Source organism: Cervus elaphus, chromosome 14, assembly GCF_910594005.1.
Source record: "Cervus elaphus chromosome 14, mCerEla1.1, whole genome shotgun sequence".
In the NCBI taxonomy this organism is placed as follows: Eukaryota; Metazoa; Chordata; class Mammalia; order Artiodactyla; family Cervidae; genus Cervus; species Cervus elaphus.
Window position 1 is genome coordinate 21,932,823 of NC_057828.1, and position 22,849 is coordinate 21,955,671.

The 22,849-nt window shown below is 37.0% G+C and overlaps 1 protein-coding gene across 1 annotated transcript in view; it reads right to left on the reverse strand.

Moving 5' to 3' along the window:
• The window catches only part of USH2A (usherin), an 890,339-nt gene that overhangs the window by 643,499 nt on the left and 223,991 nt on the right, over nt 1-22,849 (reverse strand). Inside the window, exons 16-20 of the mRNA XM_043922807.1 lie at nt 21,747-21,905; nt 10,297-10,791; nt 9,017-9,286; nt 7,263-7,432; nt 2,394-2,538 (exon numbers count right to left, since the gene is read on the reverse strand). Of these exons, the coding sequence (XP_043778742.1) occupies nt 2,394-2,538; nt 7,263-7,432; nt 9,017-9,286; nt 10,297-10,791; nt 21,747-21,905 (1,239 nt within the window). The remainder of the gene's footprint in view (nt 1-2,393; nt 2,539-7,262; nt 7,433-9,016; nt 9,287-10,296; nt 10,792-21,746; nt 21,906-22,849) is intronic.

The window sequence follows — 22,849 nt, forward strand, 5'->3', positions numbered from 1 at the left end:
TTGAGATTTGACTTTGTGCTAGACACTGCCTTAAATATTTAACATGTATTCACTCTTTTCCTCAGGAGAACACTAAAATACAGGGTATCCTTATTTGTAATTTGGAAGACAAAGGCACAGAGATTATGCAGTTTACTCAAGGTCAAAAAGGTAGTAGATGGCAGAGCCCAAATTCAAGTCATGGCATTCTGGCTTATCATTTTTCCCTTAGATGAGTGAGTAAACTCTTATTTGAAAAAGTCAATGAACTTGCGCATCTCATGGCTTTCAGAGAATATGAGAAGTTTCCAAGTTCTGTTCTCACAGATAAAGAGACAGAGAGAGAACGCTGAGAGGGCTTAGATGAGTTCTACTCCATTCATCTTCCAGTAGAGAGAGTGACCTCAAGCATCCTCACCAGAGATTAAAACAAGAGCACAGAGCACTGGGAGGGGGTGAGTTCCACGTCACAGGAACTCTTGCTGAAACCACTGAGGACAATATTCCCACAGATGTAATCACTGGTGCTTTAAGCAGGAAGGATGCCATTCTACAGACATCTTCCCTGCTTTTCAATTTCTATCTCCAGGCTCTGTCTAGTCTCTAGGGACCAGCATGTCCCCATTCAGTTCTTTCAGGTTGTGTCTATGAAAAGACAAGAGTAGATCTCATCTAGAGAAAAGAGCCTGTCCTAACAATGTCACAAACTGGAGCATGTAAAGTGCAGATGGGAGGTAGTTTGGTACGCAGCCTGAAGGAAAGAAGACTTGGGTGGAGGTATTATTACTGAAGATGTTATTGGATGATGTCATGAGGAATATGAATTAGAGTGAGGGCAGCCCCCAAGGGATTGGAAGGAGAATGTTCAATAGAAACCAGAAGGAAGTATTTTGGATCATTATCAGTCTGAAAATTGCCTTTTCAAAGAGGTCACTACACATGGTCTGATTTGCTGGAGTAGTAGTTTCTCTACCCCTAAAGGATCAAACATATGGCAGACAAACACCTGGAAGGAATGTTGCCAGAGATGTATTAATATTGGTGAGATGGTCACTCCAGATGACTTTTAAATGTTTTAAAGCCCTGAAAAGCTGTGATTTCAGTTCTGCTTAAGCACATGATCGGGGTCCCTTTGTTTTCCACTAGGCCTCGGGCCAATCTTCAGCTCACGTGGCTTCTGTTTTCACTTTCTCTGGCCCTCAGGACTGATTACTCTTTTAATTTTTGTTCTCATCACCCAGTTATATTATTTTTCCTAAAGGAGACAGATACCATTATCCACACTCTGTAGCTCTCTAATAACATAATATATAAAAATAAATAAATGTACAGTCTTACAGGAAAATGGTGTTTTGTTCAAGCTAGGTACTCCATAAATATTTGTACATGTAGGTTAAATATGTGAAAAACACAGAGTTCACTCATGCAGATAATAAAACATAATTTCTTGAAACTTTGGAGTCTTCCTTGCTGACAGAAAATTTGAAGAAAAATTACTTGCTATATTTGATATTTATTGTATATTAATATAAAATAATTTGGGCCAAACAAGTTTCCCAGAACTAAAACAAAATATAACAAAAACTATGGAACTTTATATGGAAACAGTAAGAAAGAAGGTCTGAGGAATATTTTCATACCTAAATATGTTTGCTAGAAACCTCGTAACCTCTTCACATCTGGACATTTCCTTAAAGAGTACCAGGAAACTAAGCCTTGTTGGATGCTGACAGAAAAACTGATTTGAAAAAAATCTTAACTTGTAAGTAATTGGGTTATATAGGTGTTAATAATACATGTAATCAAGTTTGTATGAACCTAATTTATTCTAAGTGAAGCAAACAAAAAATTATACAAGCCATCTCCTACTAAGATTATACTTGATAATAAGTTTTTTATTTCAATTTTATGCACCTAGGAATTTTATATTTATAATAAACAGATAATAAGAACACTACTGCCTATCCAATAAAGGCAAAATATGACACCAGGGCAGCCTACTAATTTTCGGATGTCTGCTGTTAGCTCCATGGTGCAAGAGTGGGTGGGTAAACCCAATCCCACATGAAGAGTTAAGATGGAGAGGAGAAGTATTCTGAATCCTCACAAGAAGCCTCCTAAATACTTCTAACGATTGTTGGGACACTTTAGGACTTAGGGTGGTGGCTGAGTCCTAGAATCACTCTGCATCTAATTATATTTATTATGACAGAGCAACTCAGGAATCCTCCAGGCTCTTAAATTTATTTTTCTGTTCAACTATGTCAAGGTCAATAGCAATTGGAGTTTATGAGGGAGCCAGGGAAAGCAGAAAAGACAAATATTAAGAGCAAACTAGAGACGCTATTGAGCTTTGTAGGTGTTTTCTTTATAAACACACGATATATTTTTCACGTCCACTAAAACTTGCTTACCTGATGCTAAAGTCTGTCCTGCTTCTGGAGCACTGGTTACACAGCCAACTGAATTGCAGAGAGAAATAGTAAAGTTGTATATCCTATAAGGTTTTAGTCCTTTTACAACATAAGATAGTTCTTGGGATTTAGCAGTGTACAATACCTGCAAGGTAAGGAAAAAAAAAAGTCAGGTAATAGCTATCTATTGTGAAAAATATAAGCTTGACAAGCAAATTTCCAGAAATTTCAACAGAGGGAATTACTGCCAACCACAATTAAGAAAAGGAATTTCTTTTTGAAGGGACTCAACAAGCTAGGATTTAATTGATAATTGTACAATCACACTGTTTTATGAGGTAATAATCCAGTTCCTGAGTGGATAAATGAGGAAACCGAGTTATTGCCTCATAAAGCAGCGTGGTGGTGTGGCTCTTGTCACCGACAGTAGAGATAAAGAATGGTGACACTCTCATTGTTATTGTGAAAAAGTCCAAATAAAACCACAGGGCTTGGCCAAGATGAACCCAGTGCAGTAATGTCCACATGCTAGCTGATGGAGCTGGTACAGAAAAATGTCATCACGTCGTTAAATCAATCCCATCATTTGCTCTTAAAAAAAAAGAAAGAAACCCTCAGGAAGGAAGAGGAGAAAACAGGAAAGATTACTGAGCATCCACATGAAGTCAATTCTCAATTGCCTTTCTTGTACAACTAAGTGTAAGCATAAAATCAAATGGTTACTTTTTGGGGGAAATATTGTCTTTATCACACAATTTCAAATGAAAATAGCAGATATGAGCAAAGGAGACTCTATGGTCCATAAACAAGTAATTAAACAATCATCACCAAGAGCTAGTCTGTCAATATAACTAGAACTGATCAAAAGCAACCATGTAAATTTGCGTAGTCTATAGATACAAAGGCCCCTGGTGATTATATTCAGAAAAAAGTCATTAACCAACAGTCTGACAGCACACATGAGCACAAAACTATTTTTCTAAGAGATACTGATAGCAGTATATACCAAATAATCTTCCATACATATAAATACTACATATAACTAAATATTAGTTACATATGAAGTCAATTTCCAGATTTTGTTTTCCCTTTAGGAGTACAATAAAATTCATTTGGATTATATGCCTGAATATTGACTTTAAATTTTCATAAGCTGAGTAGTTCTCGAAAGCAGTGTGATTAGAATATAAATTACATTGTTAACATAACATTTTCCAGAAATAAAGGTGATTTAAAGATTCTAAAAATCTAAAAATGTAAAAACATTAATACCACTTCCTTCAATACATTTATAAATCAGAAAAACATCAAACACTGATTTACTAATCCTTTTTCTAGTTTCAAAATGGCTACTTAGGTTTTGAAGATATAAATTTTTTTTCTTTTGTGCAATGTGATTTAAAGCTCCCCCCCAAAAAATAACTTGGAAATGAGTAAAACTAACTTAATATTGCTATAAAATTTATCCTATTTAGAACAATTCTGATGAAATTTAATGTAGATTTTCTAGAAAATGCAATTGTTCTTAAGATAAAATACATTATTTAATTTTAACAGTTGTATCTTTTTAAACAAAGTATTCTCTGTCTCAAGAACACATAATGAAATATAATAAAGAGAAAATGTGGATTAATATTAATTTTGATTAAATTTTACTTCTCTACATATTGTTAATAGAAATTACGTGATTTTTCAAAGACATTTATCCTAGAGCTTGGGGCATGTAAAATTATCACTCAGATAAACTGTGTCTTTATCATATATACAGAATTATCTTAACAAGTGTTAAAGGATATATTTAATTGAAAACTTTTTGGGGGGATTAATTTTTAAGGAGTGTGAAGAACTTTGTCGAAGCTTAAAATCCTACAATGATAACATCACCACTTTCTATAAATGTCTTCTGCCACATTCTTAGGGAAAGATCCTTTAACCATTATTTTTTTACAGTAGGCTTTCCCCAGAAATTTTGGCTATTTATTTATCAAGATTATAATGACACACATTTGGGTCAGTGTAGATATAAATTTAATTGTTAAAAATGTAAAAAAAAAATTTGACTGTGCCACTTGTGATTTAATTTTCTTGAATATATGATGGAATACTTGCAGGAGAGGGTACAAGAAAGAAAATAAAGTGACATGTCTATATTCTGATTTTAATTCTGCCACACACACAAGAAAGACTTTAAACAAATAAAGGGGACTTCCTTGGTGGTTCAGTGGTTAGAAACCATCTGCCATTGCAAGAGATAGGGTTCGATCCCTGGTCCCAGAAGATCCCACATGCTGCGGAGCAGCTAAGCCCATGCACCTCAACTACTAAAGCTTCTGCTCCAGAGCCCAGGGACTGCAACTACTGAGCCAGGGTGTACGTTACTGAAGCCCACGTTCTGCAACAAGAAGAGTCACTGCAACGAGCTTTTTAAGCTCCACATGAACTACAGATGAGCAGAAACTGTTTTTGCATTTAACCAATTAGTGAAATCTCGAGCACAGAGATGTGAGATATGCCTAGTAATTGGTAAAAATGGAATCAAAACAAGTTGATTTCTGGGACATGTTTTATAAACTATGCTGTTTTTTTTTAAATTTTACTTTCTTGGAATAGAATATTATAATATGAGTAATAGCCAGAAGGCATAATATGCTGTGTCCAGACCCCATGACCACAATTCTGATGAGCCAGACATCCTGGAATGTGAAGTCAAGTGGGCCTTAGGAAGCATCACTACAAAGCTAGGGGAGGGGATGGAATTTCAGTTGAGCTATTTAAAATCCTAAAAGATGATGCTGTGGAAGTGCTGTACTCAATTTGGAAAATTTGGAAAAACTTAACAGTGGCCAGAGGACTGGAAAAGGTCAGTTTTCATTCAATCCCAAAGAAAGGCAATGTCAAAGAATGCTCAAACTACTGCACAATTGCACTCATCTCACATGCTAGTAAAGTAATGCTCAAAATTCTCCAAGCCAGGCTTCAGCAGTACATGAATCATGAACTTCCAGATGTTCAGGCTGGATTTAGAAAAGGCAGAAGAACCAGAGATCAAATTGCCAACATCCTTTAGATCATTGAAAAAGCAAGATAATTCCAGAAAAACATCTATTTCTGCTTTATTGATTATGCCAAAGCCTTTGACTGTGCAGATAACAACAAACTGGAAAATTCTTCAAGAGATGGGAATACCAGACCACCTGACCTGCCTCCTGAGAAATCTGGATGCAGGTCAAGAAGTAACAGTTAGAACTGGACATGGAACAACAGACTTGTTCCAAATAGGAAAAGGAGTACATCTAGGCTGTATATTGTCACCTGTCATTTAACTTATATGCAGAGTACATCATGAGAAATGCTGGACTGCATGAAGCACAAGCTGGATCAAGATTGGGGGGATAAATATCAATAACCTCAGATATGCAGATGATACCAAACTTATGGCAGAAAGTGAAGATGAACTAAAGAGCTTCTTGATGAAAGTGAAACAGGAGAGTGAAAGATTTGGCTTAAAACTCAACATTCAGAAAACTAAGATCATGGCATCTAGTCTCATCACTTCATGGCAAATAGATGGGGAAACAATGACGGACTATTTTGGGGGGCTCCAAAATCACTGCAGATGGTGATTGCAGCCATGAAATTAAAAGACGCTTGCTCCTTGGGAGAAAAGTTATGACCAACCTAGACAGCATATTAAAAGCAAAGACATTACTTTGCCAACAAAGGTCCATCTAGTCAAAGCAATGGTTTTTCCAGTAGTCACGTATGGATGTAAGAGTTTGACTATAAAGAAAGTTGAGGGCTGAAGAATTGATGCTTTTGAATTGTGGTGTTGAAGAAGACTCTTGAAAGTCCCTTGGACTGCAAGGAGATCCAACCAGTCCATCCTAAAGGAAATCAGTCCTGAATATTCATTGGCAGAACGGATGCTGAAGCTGAAACTCCAATACTTTGGCCACCTGATGCAAAGAACTGACTGATCTGAAAAGACCCTGATGCTGGGAAAGATTGAGGGCAGGAGGAGAAGGGGACAACAGAGAATGAGATGGTTGGATGGCATCACTGACTCAATGGACATGAGTTTGAGTAAACTCCAGGAACTGGTGATGGACAGGGAGGCCTGACATGCTGCAGTCCATGGGGTTGCAAAGAGTTGCACACGACTGTGAGACTGAACTGACCTTTGTGCTGATAAAAAGGACACTGGCCACACCATATCATGGAGAGTAAGAAGAGCTTCTCATCTTCCAGGATTGTTATACATATCATGATTTAGTATGTGTACAAAGTAAAGCCTCAGTAACTGTTACCTATGATCATTATTCTCATTACTGCTGACTGGAGATGACCCACTAGTAAGCAATATGTCACTACATATCCTAAACCATGAAATGTTCATAATCTTTGCTATAAGCTGTAAATAAACTGCCATCCCTCAGAAAGTTTTCTTAGGAATTTGAAATATACAAATGTACATATAAAATGTTATTATCAATGTTATTTGCATTTCCAAAAGAACTCATACAATATACATATCAATTGATTGTGCATTGCTTGAATCATTATTGTGTACATTAACAATACAATAGTACACAGCTACTGAACGTCATCCTCTTGAAAGATACTTGAGGATATATGCTAAGTAGAAAAAGCAGACTTCATGAAACAAAATTATACCCAGATTATTTCCATTTATACTAGAAAAAAAAAATAAGTGATATATTTAGACCCTTGTATACATAATATTAAGAAAAAATTCCCCATATAAGGATTGTATAGGTGAAAATTCTGCCAGAATTCTGCAAATGCAGAAACTCTAAAAACAAAGACATAATCCAATTCTAGAAGGACATGAATTGGAAGTAACAGTACCTGTGGCAGCACCACTGGATGAGACCACTGAGGTGACTGTTCAGAAATCACACTGATGTTGTACCCCACAACTTTTCCTCTTGTTACACTGTCCGGAGGCATCTTCCAGGACACATTGAGCGAGTAAGGAGACAGTGCGCAGACTGAAGGCGGCATCACAAATACAGGCGCTGTTAACGACAACAATAGTAACAGCCAAAACAGTGAACGTCACATTAACAGTTTTCAAGCTGAAATCACAAGTCTATCCTATTAAGAATTTCAGAAACATCACATTCCTTACATAATACTCTAATTTTAAAAATCAAAGAATATGCTGGTATGTATATAAAAAACTACTCACTTAAAAAAATACATCTTCAAGCATGTTCTCTACCTCACATTACTAACAAAGATATTTTCCATTTACAAAATAAAAATAGGAATTGACCTGTGTTCATAAAGAAAACTAGTAGGTAATGGGGGAGGAAATCATAAATTGTATGAAGTCTTTAAAAGGAAAAACCACAAAACAGAATATGTCTCAGTCCACAAACTTTAGAACAATGCCTGGTGACATATTGGATTTCTTATATACACAAGTATTTCACTGAACTTCTTGGAGAATATTACTCTTTAGAAAGAGGAAAATTGAAAATGTTCTAAGTAACCCTAAAGAAATTTGAAAAGTTTTCAATAAATCTTGATAGAAATGTTCAGGGATGTACATACATACATTCTCTACCTACCATCCTTGAGATCTTAATATAGATTTTAAATGTGCTAACCAAAGGTGTATTATCAAAGGACCTCATCACACTTTCATTAGCCAGTGACCCATATGATTATGAGGGTCCAGTATTGCTATTTCATCCATTACTTTTCTTTTCTGACCTTGATTTTCCCCTTCCAGAGTGCCATGGCTCATCACTTGTGCTATCATGGCACTATTATTTGGCCAAGATGGCTGGAAGCCACTTAAGAGATGCTCAAGCACAATGGGCATTTTATTTATGAAATGATTCCCTTGGACATCAAACCTGAAGTTCCCCTTACCCTTCACAATCCTAACATATCCCATTTAAATCGGCACTTGGGTCTTTTTGGATATCTATAGCTTCAAAGCATAGCAAAAGTGTATTTTTTTTTGTTAAGGGCTCATGAAACTTGAAGTGTTTATAATATAAAGAATGAGGTGGAGGATTAAAAATATCTCACTTGCTTTAGTAATGATAGCTTAGAAAAATTAAAACTTTTCACCATCCTTCCTTACCATACTGCTTATAAACACACTTGTGAACTATAAATTTTGATGTCTGGGATTATATTTTCAGGGCCAGTTTAGTACCTGAACTATTTGTTTTAGAAAAAGAAAGAAAAACAAAAACAGATTTATGAAACTGGCAACAGTTATCTTTTTCATTGAACATAAATTATATCAAATTTGGAGCAAGACGGGACATATGGCCAACCCACTTCAGGACTGGAAACCAATTGCTATTTTTGATAAATGTTCCCAAAAGACTATGACTATAGTTTGGTCATTTTCTCCCTTGAGGTAATAGCTAAAACATTAAATTTTCCCTAAAACTTACGGCAAGAACTTTATGACTTTGAATTATATATGCAACCAATCCAGGTATTCAATATTTCCTTGGCTTATGCAAGTTTATTAACTCTTCCTTTTCCAGTGTAGTTAGTACTGATGACTTAAATTTAAGGAGATAGTTTCATTCAGGTGTTTTCAAAGTAGAGTTCAAAGCACTGATCTTCACCTGATTCTCCCGTTCTTCCTGTGGTCCAAGCAGAAGACACGCTCCCAGCCATGTTCGCAGCTAAGACTCTAAACTTGTACTTGGTATACGGCTCCAAGCCAGTGATGACCGTGCTTGTTTCTGGAGGTTCTAGAGCATTTTCATTGGCTGACTCTGCAAGTGGGTGAGGACTGAGCCAGCCACTGCTCTGAAAAACTTGACTTTCTGCTGACCTTGTTTCTCCACTAGACTTCAGTCTTTTCATATACAGTTCATATCTTATAATTATGCCTAGAAAAGTGAAACAGTGAACAAAGATGACATATTAGACAAATGGCCTATTTTATTGATGGTGTGAGGTTAAATTATTTGAAGAGTCTTTGCTTTCATTGTTCTGACTCAATTACCTGTCCATTTCCTTGGTAATATAGATGATAGGTACTTCTAAAAAAACAAAAACTCATAGCTACATGAAAGTATGAAATATTACTAAAAAGCATATTCATGGAAAATGAAAAACAAATGTAAAATGCACAAACACAAAATAATTATAACTTATGATAGGTAAATTCAGTATTTTTCAGAATGATTGATTATAATTTCTACTAAGAATGGCTATTTGTTTTTGGAAATTTGATCAATGTGTACATTTTCAAATTTGGGGATTTAAATTTTATTATCTACTTAATATAAACCTTATTTACATAAATATTAGAATATTATAGTTTATTTATACCTACTTTAATCAAGCATCTTAAAAATTCCAAGAAAAAAGCTTTTGCCATATATGTACATGATATTAAATTATTAAAAATCTATGAATGTATGCTGGCCTGTATAACCAAAGGTTCAATTATATGAGCACAAAAATTAACTTAATGGAGTTGGCTAGCCTATATACATATTTTTTGTATTATTTCATATCTTTTTCTTGCTTAAAAGAAAATTTACTACTTATGGGTGCCCTAACTTGTGACACAGTCAAATATAATGCATTTCCTAAGTGAGTTTCTAATTAGAAACATCATTTGTGTTATGGCAGATGTCATTAAGAGCAAAGATAATATTAGCCTTTTAGGGGACAATTTAAATGAGTGGAATTTGTTATCAGATTAAGGAAATACATTTATTTTACTAACCAGGACAAATAGTATCTTATATCTTCAGAAACTGTTTCCCAATTACAACATCCTGCAAGTTATAAAAACAAAAACAGTTGCCGGAATCTTACTGAAAATTCCAAATATCCAGATTCACCTCCTTCTACCCAAAAATGGGAAATCTAGGCCTTGAATTCCTACCATTTGGTTCCATTGGTGGAGCCCATTGTACGTGAAGCTCTGTGGAGCTGATCTTCCGCACCTTGGGTGGACCCAGCCTTCTGGGAGCTGCCTGGGCCGTGGTCACTGTCAAAGGGGTGCTGTGTAAACAGCCCCCGCTAGTACACGCCTGCAGAGCAAAACGGTACTTGGTGAATGGAAGCAGATTCCAGACGGTGGCGGTGGTCTCGGGGCCTTCATAGGGAGAGCAGGGCTGGACACCATGTAGAGGAGCACAGGACAAAACATATTTCTCAATGGGACCAGAACGATCGGAAGGTGAAGCCCAGGTAAGTGTCACAGAGTCTGAGCTAACAGGACTAACATAACTTAAATTCAAACTTCCCACTGGGGCCCCTGGTTTCGTCCTGTAGGTGACAGCCGCGCTTCGTGTTGAACCATGCACGCTGCTGCTCACGATGTAATAGGAATACGAGGTATATGGCACCAGGGCAGTGTCTAAGAAGTACTGAATACCTGAAATTAAAAGAACAAGAGAAGAAAAAGAAGATTTATATTCCACAAGCAGGTAGGGAATCATTTCCAATTGTTTTTCTATTATGTAACATAACTATCAATACATAACCACAACAATCTACTCTTTTGAATAAGAATATGGTTCATATTTTTTAAAACTGAGATAAAGCAAACACTGGTTATTTTTATTGTGTAGTATAATGTAAGAAAAGTGCCTTTTGTAATGATGCATTCTTAGAAGCTTAAACTCTTGTTTTGTTCTTTACATGACACAGTATCCTTTTTATGGCATCCTTGCAGTTCTCTGAAACAGAAATAACTATATTTCTTATTGGAGTAGGAAATGGCAACCCACTCTGGTATTCTCGCCTGGGAAATCCCATGAAGAGAGTAGCCAGTGGGCTACAGTCAATGGGGTCACAAAGAGTTGGACACGACTCAGCACGCATGCACACAAGTTTATATATACTTAATCAGACTTAATTAGATACTGATACATGAGATCAACAGCAAGCAAACTACTGCGACAGCCATGTCTGTCCCTACCCAACATCTTGACTAGGACCTTTCCTGAATTTATAACCCATGGAAACTAAAATTATAGATGACTATTGTTGCTTTAATCTGCTATTTTGTAGAGACACTTTTTAATTTATCAGCAATGAAGAATTCACACATGAAAGATTTGAAGAGAGAAGGAGGTAGAAAAAGGAGGTACTAATAAAAGAAAAAAAAATTATGGGGAGTGGACACAATCAGACACATGCCTGGAACTTTCCATCCCCTAAGGGACAGACAGTGTACAGCAGGATTCTGAGGCTCACAAATGTCTAATCCCTCCTGCTCATGTGTGGGGGAAGGGGAGGAAAGGTTCATCATACAGAGGTCACCCATATTAGAGGGAGGATGTGGCACTATTTAAGTGCTAAAAGAAAAATAGTTCACTGTGTAAAGTGTCATTTTGCTTTGTTTCCTGAGTGATGAGGATGTTGGGTTGAGTGTGTGATTTGACCTTCTATGACTGGGACAAGGTGACGCTCCAAGCTTGGGTGGATCAAAGGTTGGATGGAGAATGTGGAAACCAATCCCAGTGAGCTCTCAGCAATAGCTGGAGACCACAGGAGGATGAGATAGCAAGGTACTCATGAGGACCCAAGCAAAATAAGGATGAAGGCATGCTCCCTAGCTTCATGCATCAGATGTCACTAGAGTTACATGAGCATCACCTCTTAAATGAGCCAGCATCCTCTGATATCTCTGCAAATGCAAAGGACCAGAGGGAAGCTGTCCCTCCCCCCAGCACCATCATGATGGTTGGGGAAAGGGAATAATTGAAGACTGAATAAGAATGACTTCTACAGACTGAATATAGTATATTGCCCAAGTTCAGATAGTAGGAACAGAATACACAAGGTGATGCTTTAAGAAGGGGGGCCTTTGAAAAATGATGAGGTCATGAGGGTGGAGTCCACAAATGGGATTAGTTATGAAAGAAAAATCCGGAAAAATTCCTTGTTCCTTTCACCATGTCAAGACACAGGGAGGAGCTGGCAGACTGCAAATCCAAAGAGACCCTTCATTACAACCCAACCATGCTGACACCCTGACCTTGAATTCCAGCCTCCAGAACACTGGGAAATAAATTTCTGTGGTTTAGAAGCCACTCTGTCTGTGGTGGAAAATTGGATTAAAGATTTACTGAGCATGGCCCCACCCATTAGAACAAGACCCAGTTTCCCCCTCAGTCAGTCTCTGCCATCAGGAAGCTTCCATAAGCCTCTTATCCTTCTCCATCAGAGGGCAGACAGACTGAAAACCACAATCACAGAAAACTAACCAATCTGATCACACAGACCACAGCCTTGTCTAACTCAATGAAACTATGAGCTATGCTGTGTAGGGCTACCCAAGATAGACAGGTCATGGTGGAGAGTTCTGACAAACCATGGACAACTGGAGAAGGGAATGGCAAACCACTTCAGTATTCTTGCCTTGAGAACCCCATGAACAGTATAAAAAGGGAAAAAGATAGGATACTGAAAGATGAACTCCCCAGATCGGTAGGTGCCCAGTATGCTACCAGAGATCGGTGGAGAAATAACTCCAGAAAGAATGAAAAGATGGAGCCAAACCAAAAACAACACCCAGTTGTGGATATTACTGGTGATGGAAGTAAAGCCCGATGCTGTAAAGAGCAATATTGCATAGGAACCTGGAATGTTAGGTCCATGAATCAAGGCAAATTGGAAGTGGTCAAACAGGAGATGGCAAGAGTGAATGTTGACATTTTAGGCATCAGCGAACTAAAATGGACTGGAATGGGTGAATTTAACTCAGATGACCATTACATCTACTACTGTGGGCAAGAATCCCTTAGAAGAAATGGAGTAGCCATCATAGTCAATAAAAGAGTCCAAAATGCAGTACTTGGATGCAATCTCAAAAATGACAGAATGATCTCTGTTGGTTTCCAAGGCAAACCATTCAATATCACAGTAATCCAAGTCCATGCCCCGACCAGTAATGCTGAAGAAGCTGAAGTTGAACAGTTCTATGAAGACCTACAAGATCTTCTAGAACTAACACCCAAAAAAGATGTCCTTTTCATTATAGGGGACTGGAATGCAAAAGTAGGAAGTTAAGAAATACCTGGAGAAACAGGCAAATTTGACCTTGCAGTACAGAATGAAGCAGGGCAAAGGCTAACACAGTTTTGCCAAGAGAACACACTGGTCATAGCAACACCCTCTTCCAACAACACAAGAGAAGACTCTACACATGGACATCACCAGATGGTCAACACCAAAATCAGATTGATTATATTCTTTGCAGCCGAAGATGGAGAAGCTCTATACAGTCAGCAAAAACAAGACTGGGAGCTGACTGTGTCTCAGATCATGAACTGTTTATAGCCAAGTTAAGACTTAAATTGAAAAAGTAGGGAAAACCACTAGACCATTCAGGTATGACCTAAATCAAATCCCTTATGACTATACAGTGGAAGTGACAAGCAGACTCAAGGGATTAGATCTGATAGAGTGCCTGAAGAACTATGGACAGAGGTTCATGACATTGTAGAGGAGGCAGTGATCCAGACTATCCCCAAGAAAAAGAAATGCAAAGAGGCAAAGTGGTTGTCTGAGGAGGCCTTACAAACAGTTATGAAAAGAAGACAAGTGAAAGGCAAAGGAGAAAAGGAAAGATATACTCATTTGAATGCAGAGTTCCAAAGAATAGGAAGGAGAGATAAGAAAGCCTTCCTCAGTGATCAATGCAAAGAAATAGAGGAAAACAATAGAATGGGAAAGACTAGAGATCTCTTCAGGAAAATTAGAGATACCAAGAGAACTTTTCATGCAAAGATGGGCACAATAAAGGAGAGAAATGGTGTGGACCTAACAGAAGGAGAAGATATCAAGAAGAGGTGGCAAGAATACACAGAAGAACTATACAAAAAAGATCTTCATGACCCAGATAATCACCATGGTGTGATCACTCATCTAGAGCCAGACATCCTGGAATGTGAAGTCAAGTGGCCCTTAGGAAGCATCACTACAAACAAAGCTACAGGAGGTGATGGAATTCCAGTTGAGCTATTTCAAATATAAAAGATGATGCTGTGAAAGTGCTGCACTCAATATGCCAAAAAATTTGGAAAACTCAGCAGTGGCGACAGAATTGGAAAAGGTCATTTTTCATTCCAGCCCTAAAGAAAGGCAATGCCAAAGAATGCTCAAACTACCGCACAATTACACTCATCTCACACACTAGCAAAGTAATGCTCAAAATTCTCCAAGCCAGGTTTCAACAGTATGTGAACCATGAACTTCCAGATGTTCAAAGTGGATTTAGAAAAGGCAGAGGAACCAGAGGTCAAATTGCCAACATCTGCTGGTTCATCAAAAAAGCAAGAGAGTTCCAGAAAACATCTACTTCTGCTTTATTGATTATGCCAAAGCCTTTGACTATGTGGATCACAACAAACTGTGGAAAATTCTTCAAGAGATGGGAATACCAGACCACCTGACCTGCCTCCTGAGAAATCTGGATGCAGGTCAAGAAGCAACAGTTAGAACTGGACATGGAACAACAGACTTGTTTCAAATTGGGAAAGGAGTACGTCAAGGCTGTATATTGTCATCTTGCTTATTTAACTTACATGCAGAGTAAATCACGAGAAATGGTGGACTGGATGAAACACAAGCTGGAATCAAGATTGGTGAGAGAAATATCAATAACCTCAGATATGCAGATGACACCACACTTATGGCAGAACATGAAGAACAACTACAGAGGATCTTGATGAAAGTGAGAGGAGAGTGAGAAAGGTGGCTTAAAGCTCAACATTCAGAAAACTAAGATCATGGCATCTGGTCCCATCACTTCATGGCAAACAGATGGGGAAACAGTGGAAACAGTGACAGATTTCATTTTGGGGGGCTCCAAAATTGCTGCAGATAGTGACTATGTTATGAAATTAAAAGACTCTTGCTCCTTGGAAGAAAAGTTATGACCAACCTAGACAGGCATATTAAAAAGCAGAGACATTACTTTGTCATTAGAGGTCCATCTAGTTAAAACTATGGTTTTTCCAGTAGTCATATATGGATGTGAGAGTTGGACTATAAAGAAAGCAGAGTGCCAAAGTATTGATGCTTTTGAATTGTGGTGTTGGAAAAGACTCTTGAGAGGCCCTTGGTCTTCAAGGAGATCCAACCAGTTCATCCTAAAGGAAATCAGTCCTGAATATTCATTGGAAGGACTGATGTTGAAGCTGAAACTCCAATACTTTGGCCATCTGATGCAAAGAACTGACTCATTGGAAAATACCCTAATGCTGGGAAAGATTGAAGGTGTGAGAAGAAGGGGATGACAGAGGATGAGTTGGCTGGATAGGATCACTGACTCAATGGACATGAGTTTGAGTAAACTCTGGGAGTTGGTGATGGACAGGGAAGCCTCACGTGCTGCAGTCCACCGGGTCACAAAGAGTTGGACACAACTTAGCGAACTGAACTGAACTGAACGGCCTGTGGTATTTTGTTACAGCAGCCTGAATATACTAAGACAGTGAACATCTATCTGAGTGAAGGGTAATTCTGATACTCTGTTCCATATGTCACTGCAAATTCTTCATGAAAATATATATATTAGACCAGAGTTCAATCAGGTCACAGAACACACAGTGTAACCTAAACAAGGAAAGTTGAATTCAAAGTATGATTGATTACACAAGGGTGTTACCTACTGAGGAGACCAGAAATCTCTAATGAATGCAGAAGAGAAGAGATGGAAAAGTCACTACTCCCAAGACTGAGGCAGAGCACCCAGGGAAGGAAAAGAACCCAGAGAGTTGAGACCTGGGATGAGACCAGACTTTGTTAAAGAAGATGCAGCCATAGCCCACTTGATGGTGAAATTTGCTGAGGTTCCAGGAAGGCAGAACTCCTTTGGTACTTGGTCTCTAGTAATTGAGTTGCTCCACCACAGAACTTACTGGAAAAAAACTTACTGGCAGAGTCCCAAGGAAAGCTTCCCATGATAAGGGGCTATACCAGAGAATTCACTGGAAAGTCACCATCTACAGTGGTAGGGGAAGGTGCCATCTGAGCACCAGCAGAATTTACTGGGACTGCCATGTGCTATTTTCCTGAGTTTACCTTGTAGAACTCATTCTTATGAGGCCCGCATGTAGGGAAGTTGCCCTTTGGGGTCCTCAGGGGAAGCTGCCCACGGCTGCTGCTGTGTGGCTGAACATCACCTTCAGAGAGTAATACACAGCACAACCAGGAAAAGAAACCTCCAGCTTCCTCAGGGTACCTTCCTACAGCCTCCACTGATAGAATTCAACATCATCCCAGCGAGTAAAGGAGAAATGTTTATAGGTTCCAGTTCCACTATCACAAAGCAGGCAATGAAGAACAGCTTTGAAACCAAGAGGGAAGAACTTAATAACTTGCACAAGTATACAGTAAGAAATGTTTTATGAGACATGACTGTTAGCCAGATTCCTAGCAAACATTTCCTTGGGAAGCCTGTAAAATGATGCATTTGCTATTTATAATAGGAAATGTTTAAAGTAGAATTTCTTCATGAGTTATATTATTCTAATATTACATTAATATGATGTTATATAGTTATTTTAAGCAAAAGTGATGAAGCCCAAACAGCAACATGAGGAAAAAAAAAAAAGGAAATGTAATAATGCATAGGCTTGTTATGAAAAATAAACTGGAGTACGTATTTTCCCTCCCAGAAATTTTCCAAAATGAAATTACTTTTTGCATTAAAATGCTGGAATTGAGAGGCTTTAATTTTTGCTCTTTTAAATTTTCTTAATTGGATATACTACACTTATAATAAAAACTTAAGCTAAGCTAAGTCACTTCAGTCGTGTCCGACTCAGCGACCCCATGGATTGCAGCCTACCAGGCTCCTCCGTCCATGGGATTTTCCAGGCAAGAGTACTGGAGTGGGGTGCCATTGCCTTCTCTGAATAAAAATTTACACGCACTCAAATCAAAATCAGGTGTTTAGACAAACTACTGCACAAAATCATCAGCAATTTCTCTTTAGAGATGCACTGGGTCATGATCTTGACTGATCCCACCCCCGTGAGTGGCATCACGCACTAGGGCTACACGGAACTCTGCAAGTTTCCTGAATTAACCCTATTTTTTTCAGCCTTCATGCCTTGTCATATGCAACTTCTTCCATGAGGCTAATTCTTCCTCTACTGCAGTATCTGCATAATTCAGCTCATGTCACCTGCTTTTCAGAAATTTACAGTGGTTTTCAATCACTGTCTTTGCCCTTACAAAGCATGGTTGCTTTTTATTCCTCCTCTGCTTATAAGATACTTATACATTCTCTAAGATACTTAAAGTATACTTATATACATACTTATATAAGATACTTATACATTCTTCACTTATAAGATACTCAGAAATATTCTAAAAATATTTAATACTATTTTGAGTCAATTCTAGTTCAATATTTAATACACTGCATTGTAATTTTGGTTTATTTATCTATGTCTCTTTTCAATAATGTGAACTATTCCTTCCAGCCTTGTATTTCTAGTCATTGATACTATTGCTGGTATGCAGTAAGCAAAGAACAAAGTATAATTGAATGAACAAGCCTTCATATATATATGAACTATTTTTTTCTAGGAAGTAGTATTAAAAAGCCTTATAATAAAGACTCTTGATTTTCATCTTCTGTTCTGTTTTCCACCTTATCCCCTGCTTATATTTTCTGGGTTTGTTTGGTTGGTTGGTTGATTTCTCTCAGGAGTAACTGAATTCTCTTCCACTTATTACATTGATCCCTTGATATAGTGTGGAATAATAAATGATAAAGATGTTAAAGGTAGAAATGAAATCCTAGAGTTCACTAAGATACAGTGTTGTCTAAAACTCTCCATTTAAACTATGTTATGTCCCTAGTGATGTAGGCGATGGTCACATGCAGAAATAATCTTCCTCTAGTTTCCCTGTGGAAACATTACCCTAGAGTAACAATTAAGGACCATTCGCCCCACTCATGGTGTCCCGAAGGAGGAAAGATTTAATTGATTGTGAATTCGGGAGGGAAAAAAAAACAAAGTATGCTTAACCAACTCATTGATTTCTTTTTTTTCTTTTCTAATCTGTCTTCCCACAGAAGTTATAGTCTCCAATCTGGCTTCTCTTGGTAATAAAGAAGACTCTTATTTTTCATTTCCATCTTATCGATGGAATTCTTATGTCTAGTTTGCCTTTAGTTTGAAATTCAAGTAGGAAAAACTGATTTAATAACCGCCACCTAAAACTTCAGAACAATCAAAAGCATGCTATGTCCTATGAGAGCTGTTCTCTTCACCACTGCATGCTAAGCTGGTTCAGTCATGTCTGACTCTTTGCAACCCCAAGGACTGTAGCCCACCAGGCTCCTCTGTGCATGGGATTCTCCAGGCAAGAATACTGGAGTGGGCTGCCATGCCCTCCTCCAGGGGATCTTCCCTACCCAGGGAACAAACCCATGTCTCTTATGTGTCCTGCATTGGCAGGCAGGTTCTTTACCACTAGCGCCACCTGGGAAGCCCTCCCTTCTTCACTATGGCACATAAAATACCAGTTGGCAACCCTGATTGATGCTGCAGGGGAGATAAATAATATTAAAAGTGCTGATTATGTACAATTCCCAATGTATGAACTTTATCCCTACATCTTTCCCTTCTACTCTTGAAAACTAATGAGGATGCAAAAACAAGTGAAATGTTACTTAGGGAAATCACTGACTATACCTTAACTTCCTTTAAAAAAATTATTTATAAACTTTAAAATGATTTCATCTTTATTAGCAGGTGTTATTAAGAACTAATAATTTCCAAGTTCTAAAGATGAACATATCAGTGTGTTATGATCTTAGGGTGGCAACTACCACTTTGGAGAATCCCACAGTGCATCAGGCCAGCTAGGAAAAGTTTTATTCTAACAAGGAATTCTATAATAGTCTCAACCAAATGGTCAAACTTGCTTGGAAGACGACACTATTAATTTTCTTTGAAAAGTTCAGTGATTCTCCACCTATAATTCCAAATGCCTTTATTTAACCCAAAGATTTGTGTTCATCCGACTGAATATAAGTACTGTTTCCTCTTCATATTACACGTGCTATCCACACACTGGAAACAGAGTGATAAACATGAGGGTATTATTAGAATGATACAATGTTCTGACAACATTAACCAATTGTTCTTACTGTTCAAATGCCATCAGGCAGATAATTTTCACATCATTAATTATAGTCATTGTCAAGAAATGCCAGAAGCAGCATTTTTTAATGAAAGATAAGGATTTAAGAAATAATACCTTGTTTAATGGGATTATATAAATGTCTGATTAGTCAATAAGCACACATTATATTAAAAAAAAACTGTTATTTAGATTCTATATTAGTGCAATCATGTAAAAGAGCCAGAGTGTGGTGTTCACATGCAATGTTCTATAAAATATTGATATATGGAAAACAGAGTGACCCTAATTCAAAACTGTAGAATTAATCCAACCAGTGGTACTGTCATCTTCTAAATCACTTTCAATATTAGTATAAGCCTCTCTTCTCCTATCACAAAAGCTTAAGTTTCAGGACACCTGGATCATGCTGATATTTGGAAGAAAATAAACATCCTAGTAGCAGGTTTTTGGTATGCTCTGCCAACATGGCAGATGTAGACAGATGTTCATTTCCGTTTGCAATCTGCATCGTGAAGTTCAGAATTTCCATTAACTTCAAAGAAGACTTGGAATACTGAAGCTATACTTAGAGATAACACAAAGTACTGGGTGTAATAATGTAAGTCATACCGAACTGGGTGCAAAGTGTAACCGACTGCAACATATATAAGATAAAAATGTATGCTATGCAAAAGTTGTAATGCCAATCTATGTGTCAAAACAAGGTATCTTCCTAATCATTTTGAGGAAGATTGTGGAACTTCAGTGTTTCTTTATACTTTTCTAACTAATTATGCATGTTAAACAAGAATTTGGAAAATTAGGTCTTATATAAAGAGAATGAAATAGCAACCTGAATTGGAATAAATGTTTCAGTATCACTTAAAACTAGTTTCCTAAAATAGCTTGTAGCTAAACATAATGGAAGCAAACCTCAGAGAAGACAGAGTTAGAAGAATGTAAAAATCTCTAAGTCTTCTTCTGCTTTTAGGGAAACAGTATCTAAAATATCTGAGTATAATTTTTTTAAAGATAATGGGTCTCTATAGTTTGATTTCTACAAGATCCTTTAAAATTCATACAAGTTACAGGTGCAAAGATAATCTTCATGGTTTGTTCATATCCTTCCCCTCTTTCATTTCAGTGTTGCTGGGTTCTACCTCTGTGAAAATGGCAATGTATGCATAAATTTAAGCTATTTGCTTTCATGTTAACACTCTCTTTTCCCTTTTAGAGAAGTTCACTCTTCAACCTGAGAATTTAAAATTTGAAATGCAGAAATATTAGAATAATATTTCTATAATAACAGAAATATTTCTATAAAATAACAAATATTTGATAAATTTTCTACAATCCTTATACACAGAGAAAACTACACATCAGTTTGTTGTATTTTATGTTTTTAATTAAATGTATATAATTGACAGGTTATTTTTCATATCTTTTGGTTATCAATAGATCACAATATGTTACTCTGAAAAACATGCCTCTGCCTCTAGACTGAAGGGTATAATTGATGTTTGATTTTACTACTGAATTAACCTATTGGGTTGGCTAAAAGATTCATTTAGTTTTTTCTATAAGATCTTAACCCAATACCTTAAACTGTATGTCATGGATATTTTCTATTCACTGATAAGTAAACTAAGACAGCATTTTATAGGTAACCATATTCTACAATTTACTTAATAATGTACCAGATTCTATCATGCCATGTACCATAATTTACTGAAAGTTTTCTGAGTGTCTGACTTTTCCTAATATTTTGCTACTACAGATAGTGGAGCTTTGGAAGTATTTTGTGATTTGCTATCTACTTATGATTTCATTTGAAATAAATTTTCTAAAGTAGGTTTGTTGAGTCAAATGGTTTACAAAAGAGTAAGGATTCTTACATATTTTAACAAGTTGTCCCACGTGAAAAGTCATACCAGCAAACTCACACAGATAGCCCAGCAGTTTATGTAAGTTCTAGCTTCTCCATATCCTCATTAGTGCTGTAAAGGGTATTTTTTTTTTCATCTTTGAGGCTTTGATAAGCATTCATGACTTATCAAATAATAAGCATCTCATTTTCACTGGGTTTCTTTGACTACTGTGAGATCTGTGATTCTCTCTCCGCTGAAACACTCCCTGCTAAACAACAGCATTTCTCCTCAATGTCAAGGAACTTAACTAATGTATCAATTCTCAGAATATTTTATCTTTCCAACACCAAAGCTTGAGACTCACTGTATGGGTATTGATCTTCAACTGTGTAGATTTCAAAACCGTCCCTGAATAAACTGTAAGTAAGCTGGTGGGCATTTGGAGAATCAGGTGGACTCCAGGAGAGATTGATAGCAGAAGAACTTTGAACTTGTCCTCTGGGTGGAGGTTGCTGGGATGGAGCTAAATTACAATGAAGAGAGCATGTATTAGCAAAGGCAATCAATAATGACACAAGTAAACTGAAGTAACATACCCAGTAGAGAGGTCTTTCTGATTCAAGATTACTTTATCAAGAAGACATGTGGTTTACCAAGACATTAATAAACAAAGGGCATACATCATGTGTTCTCTAAAACAAAGCTTTTTATCTATAAATATAAAACACATTTGTAGGTCAACACAGCTGACATAAATACGGTTGGGGAAAAACCACAAAAGTTTACATTAAGCACTTACTTTTACTGAAGCATCATTGACGTATCATTTCAGATGTACAACATAGTGATTTGATGCTTGTTTATATTATGTACCATATAGAGTTATTACAGTATTATTAACTATATCCCCTTTGTTGTACATTACATCCCCGTGACTTATTTTGTAATAAGAAGTTTGTACATATTAACCCCCTTCATCTATTTCACCCATTCCCTTACCCTTATCCCCACCCTACTCCTTTGGCAGCCACTAGTTTATTCTGTGTCTGTTAGTCTGTATCTGCTTTATTTGTTCATTTTTTAAGATTCCTCATATAAATGAAAACATACAGTATCTTACTCTTCTTTCTTTGAATTTTTTTGAGAAATCATCCAAAGATGCATATTTATTTTCTACTTAATTAATTTAAAAGTTGGCGTAAATTATATTGAAACTTGAAATTTAAGTCATATAATTTTTAGACTTTTAAGAGAAAGCATTCCATTCCATTAAGCACAATGTCTCATCAAGCTCCACAGAGCACAGTGTGAAAGAATAAAAGTTAGTGATACAAATAGCTATGGATGCTAAGGATGTTAGTCTAAACATTAGCAAGAAACAATTTAAATGTACTACATGAACACACAAAGTACCTGTTAGAGGTGCCATGACTGCTTTTAACACCTGTTAAAAATGCTGGGATCGTA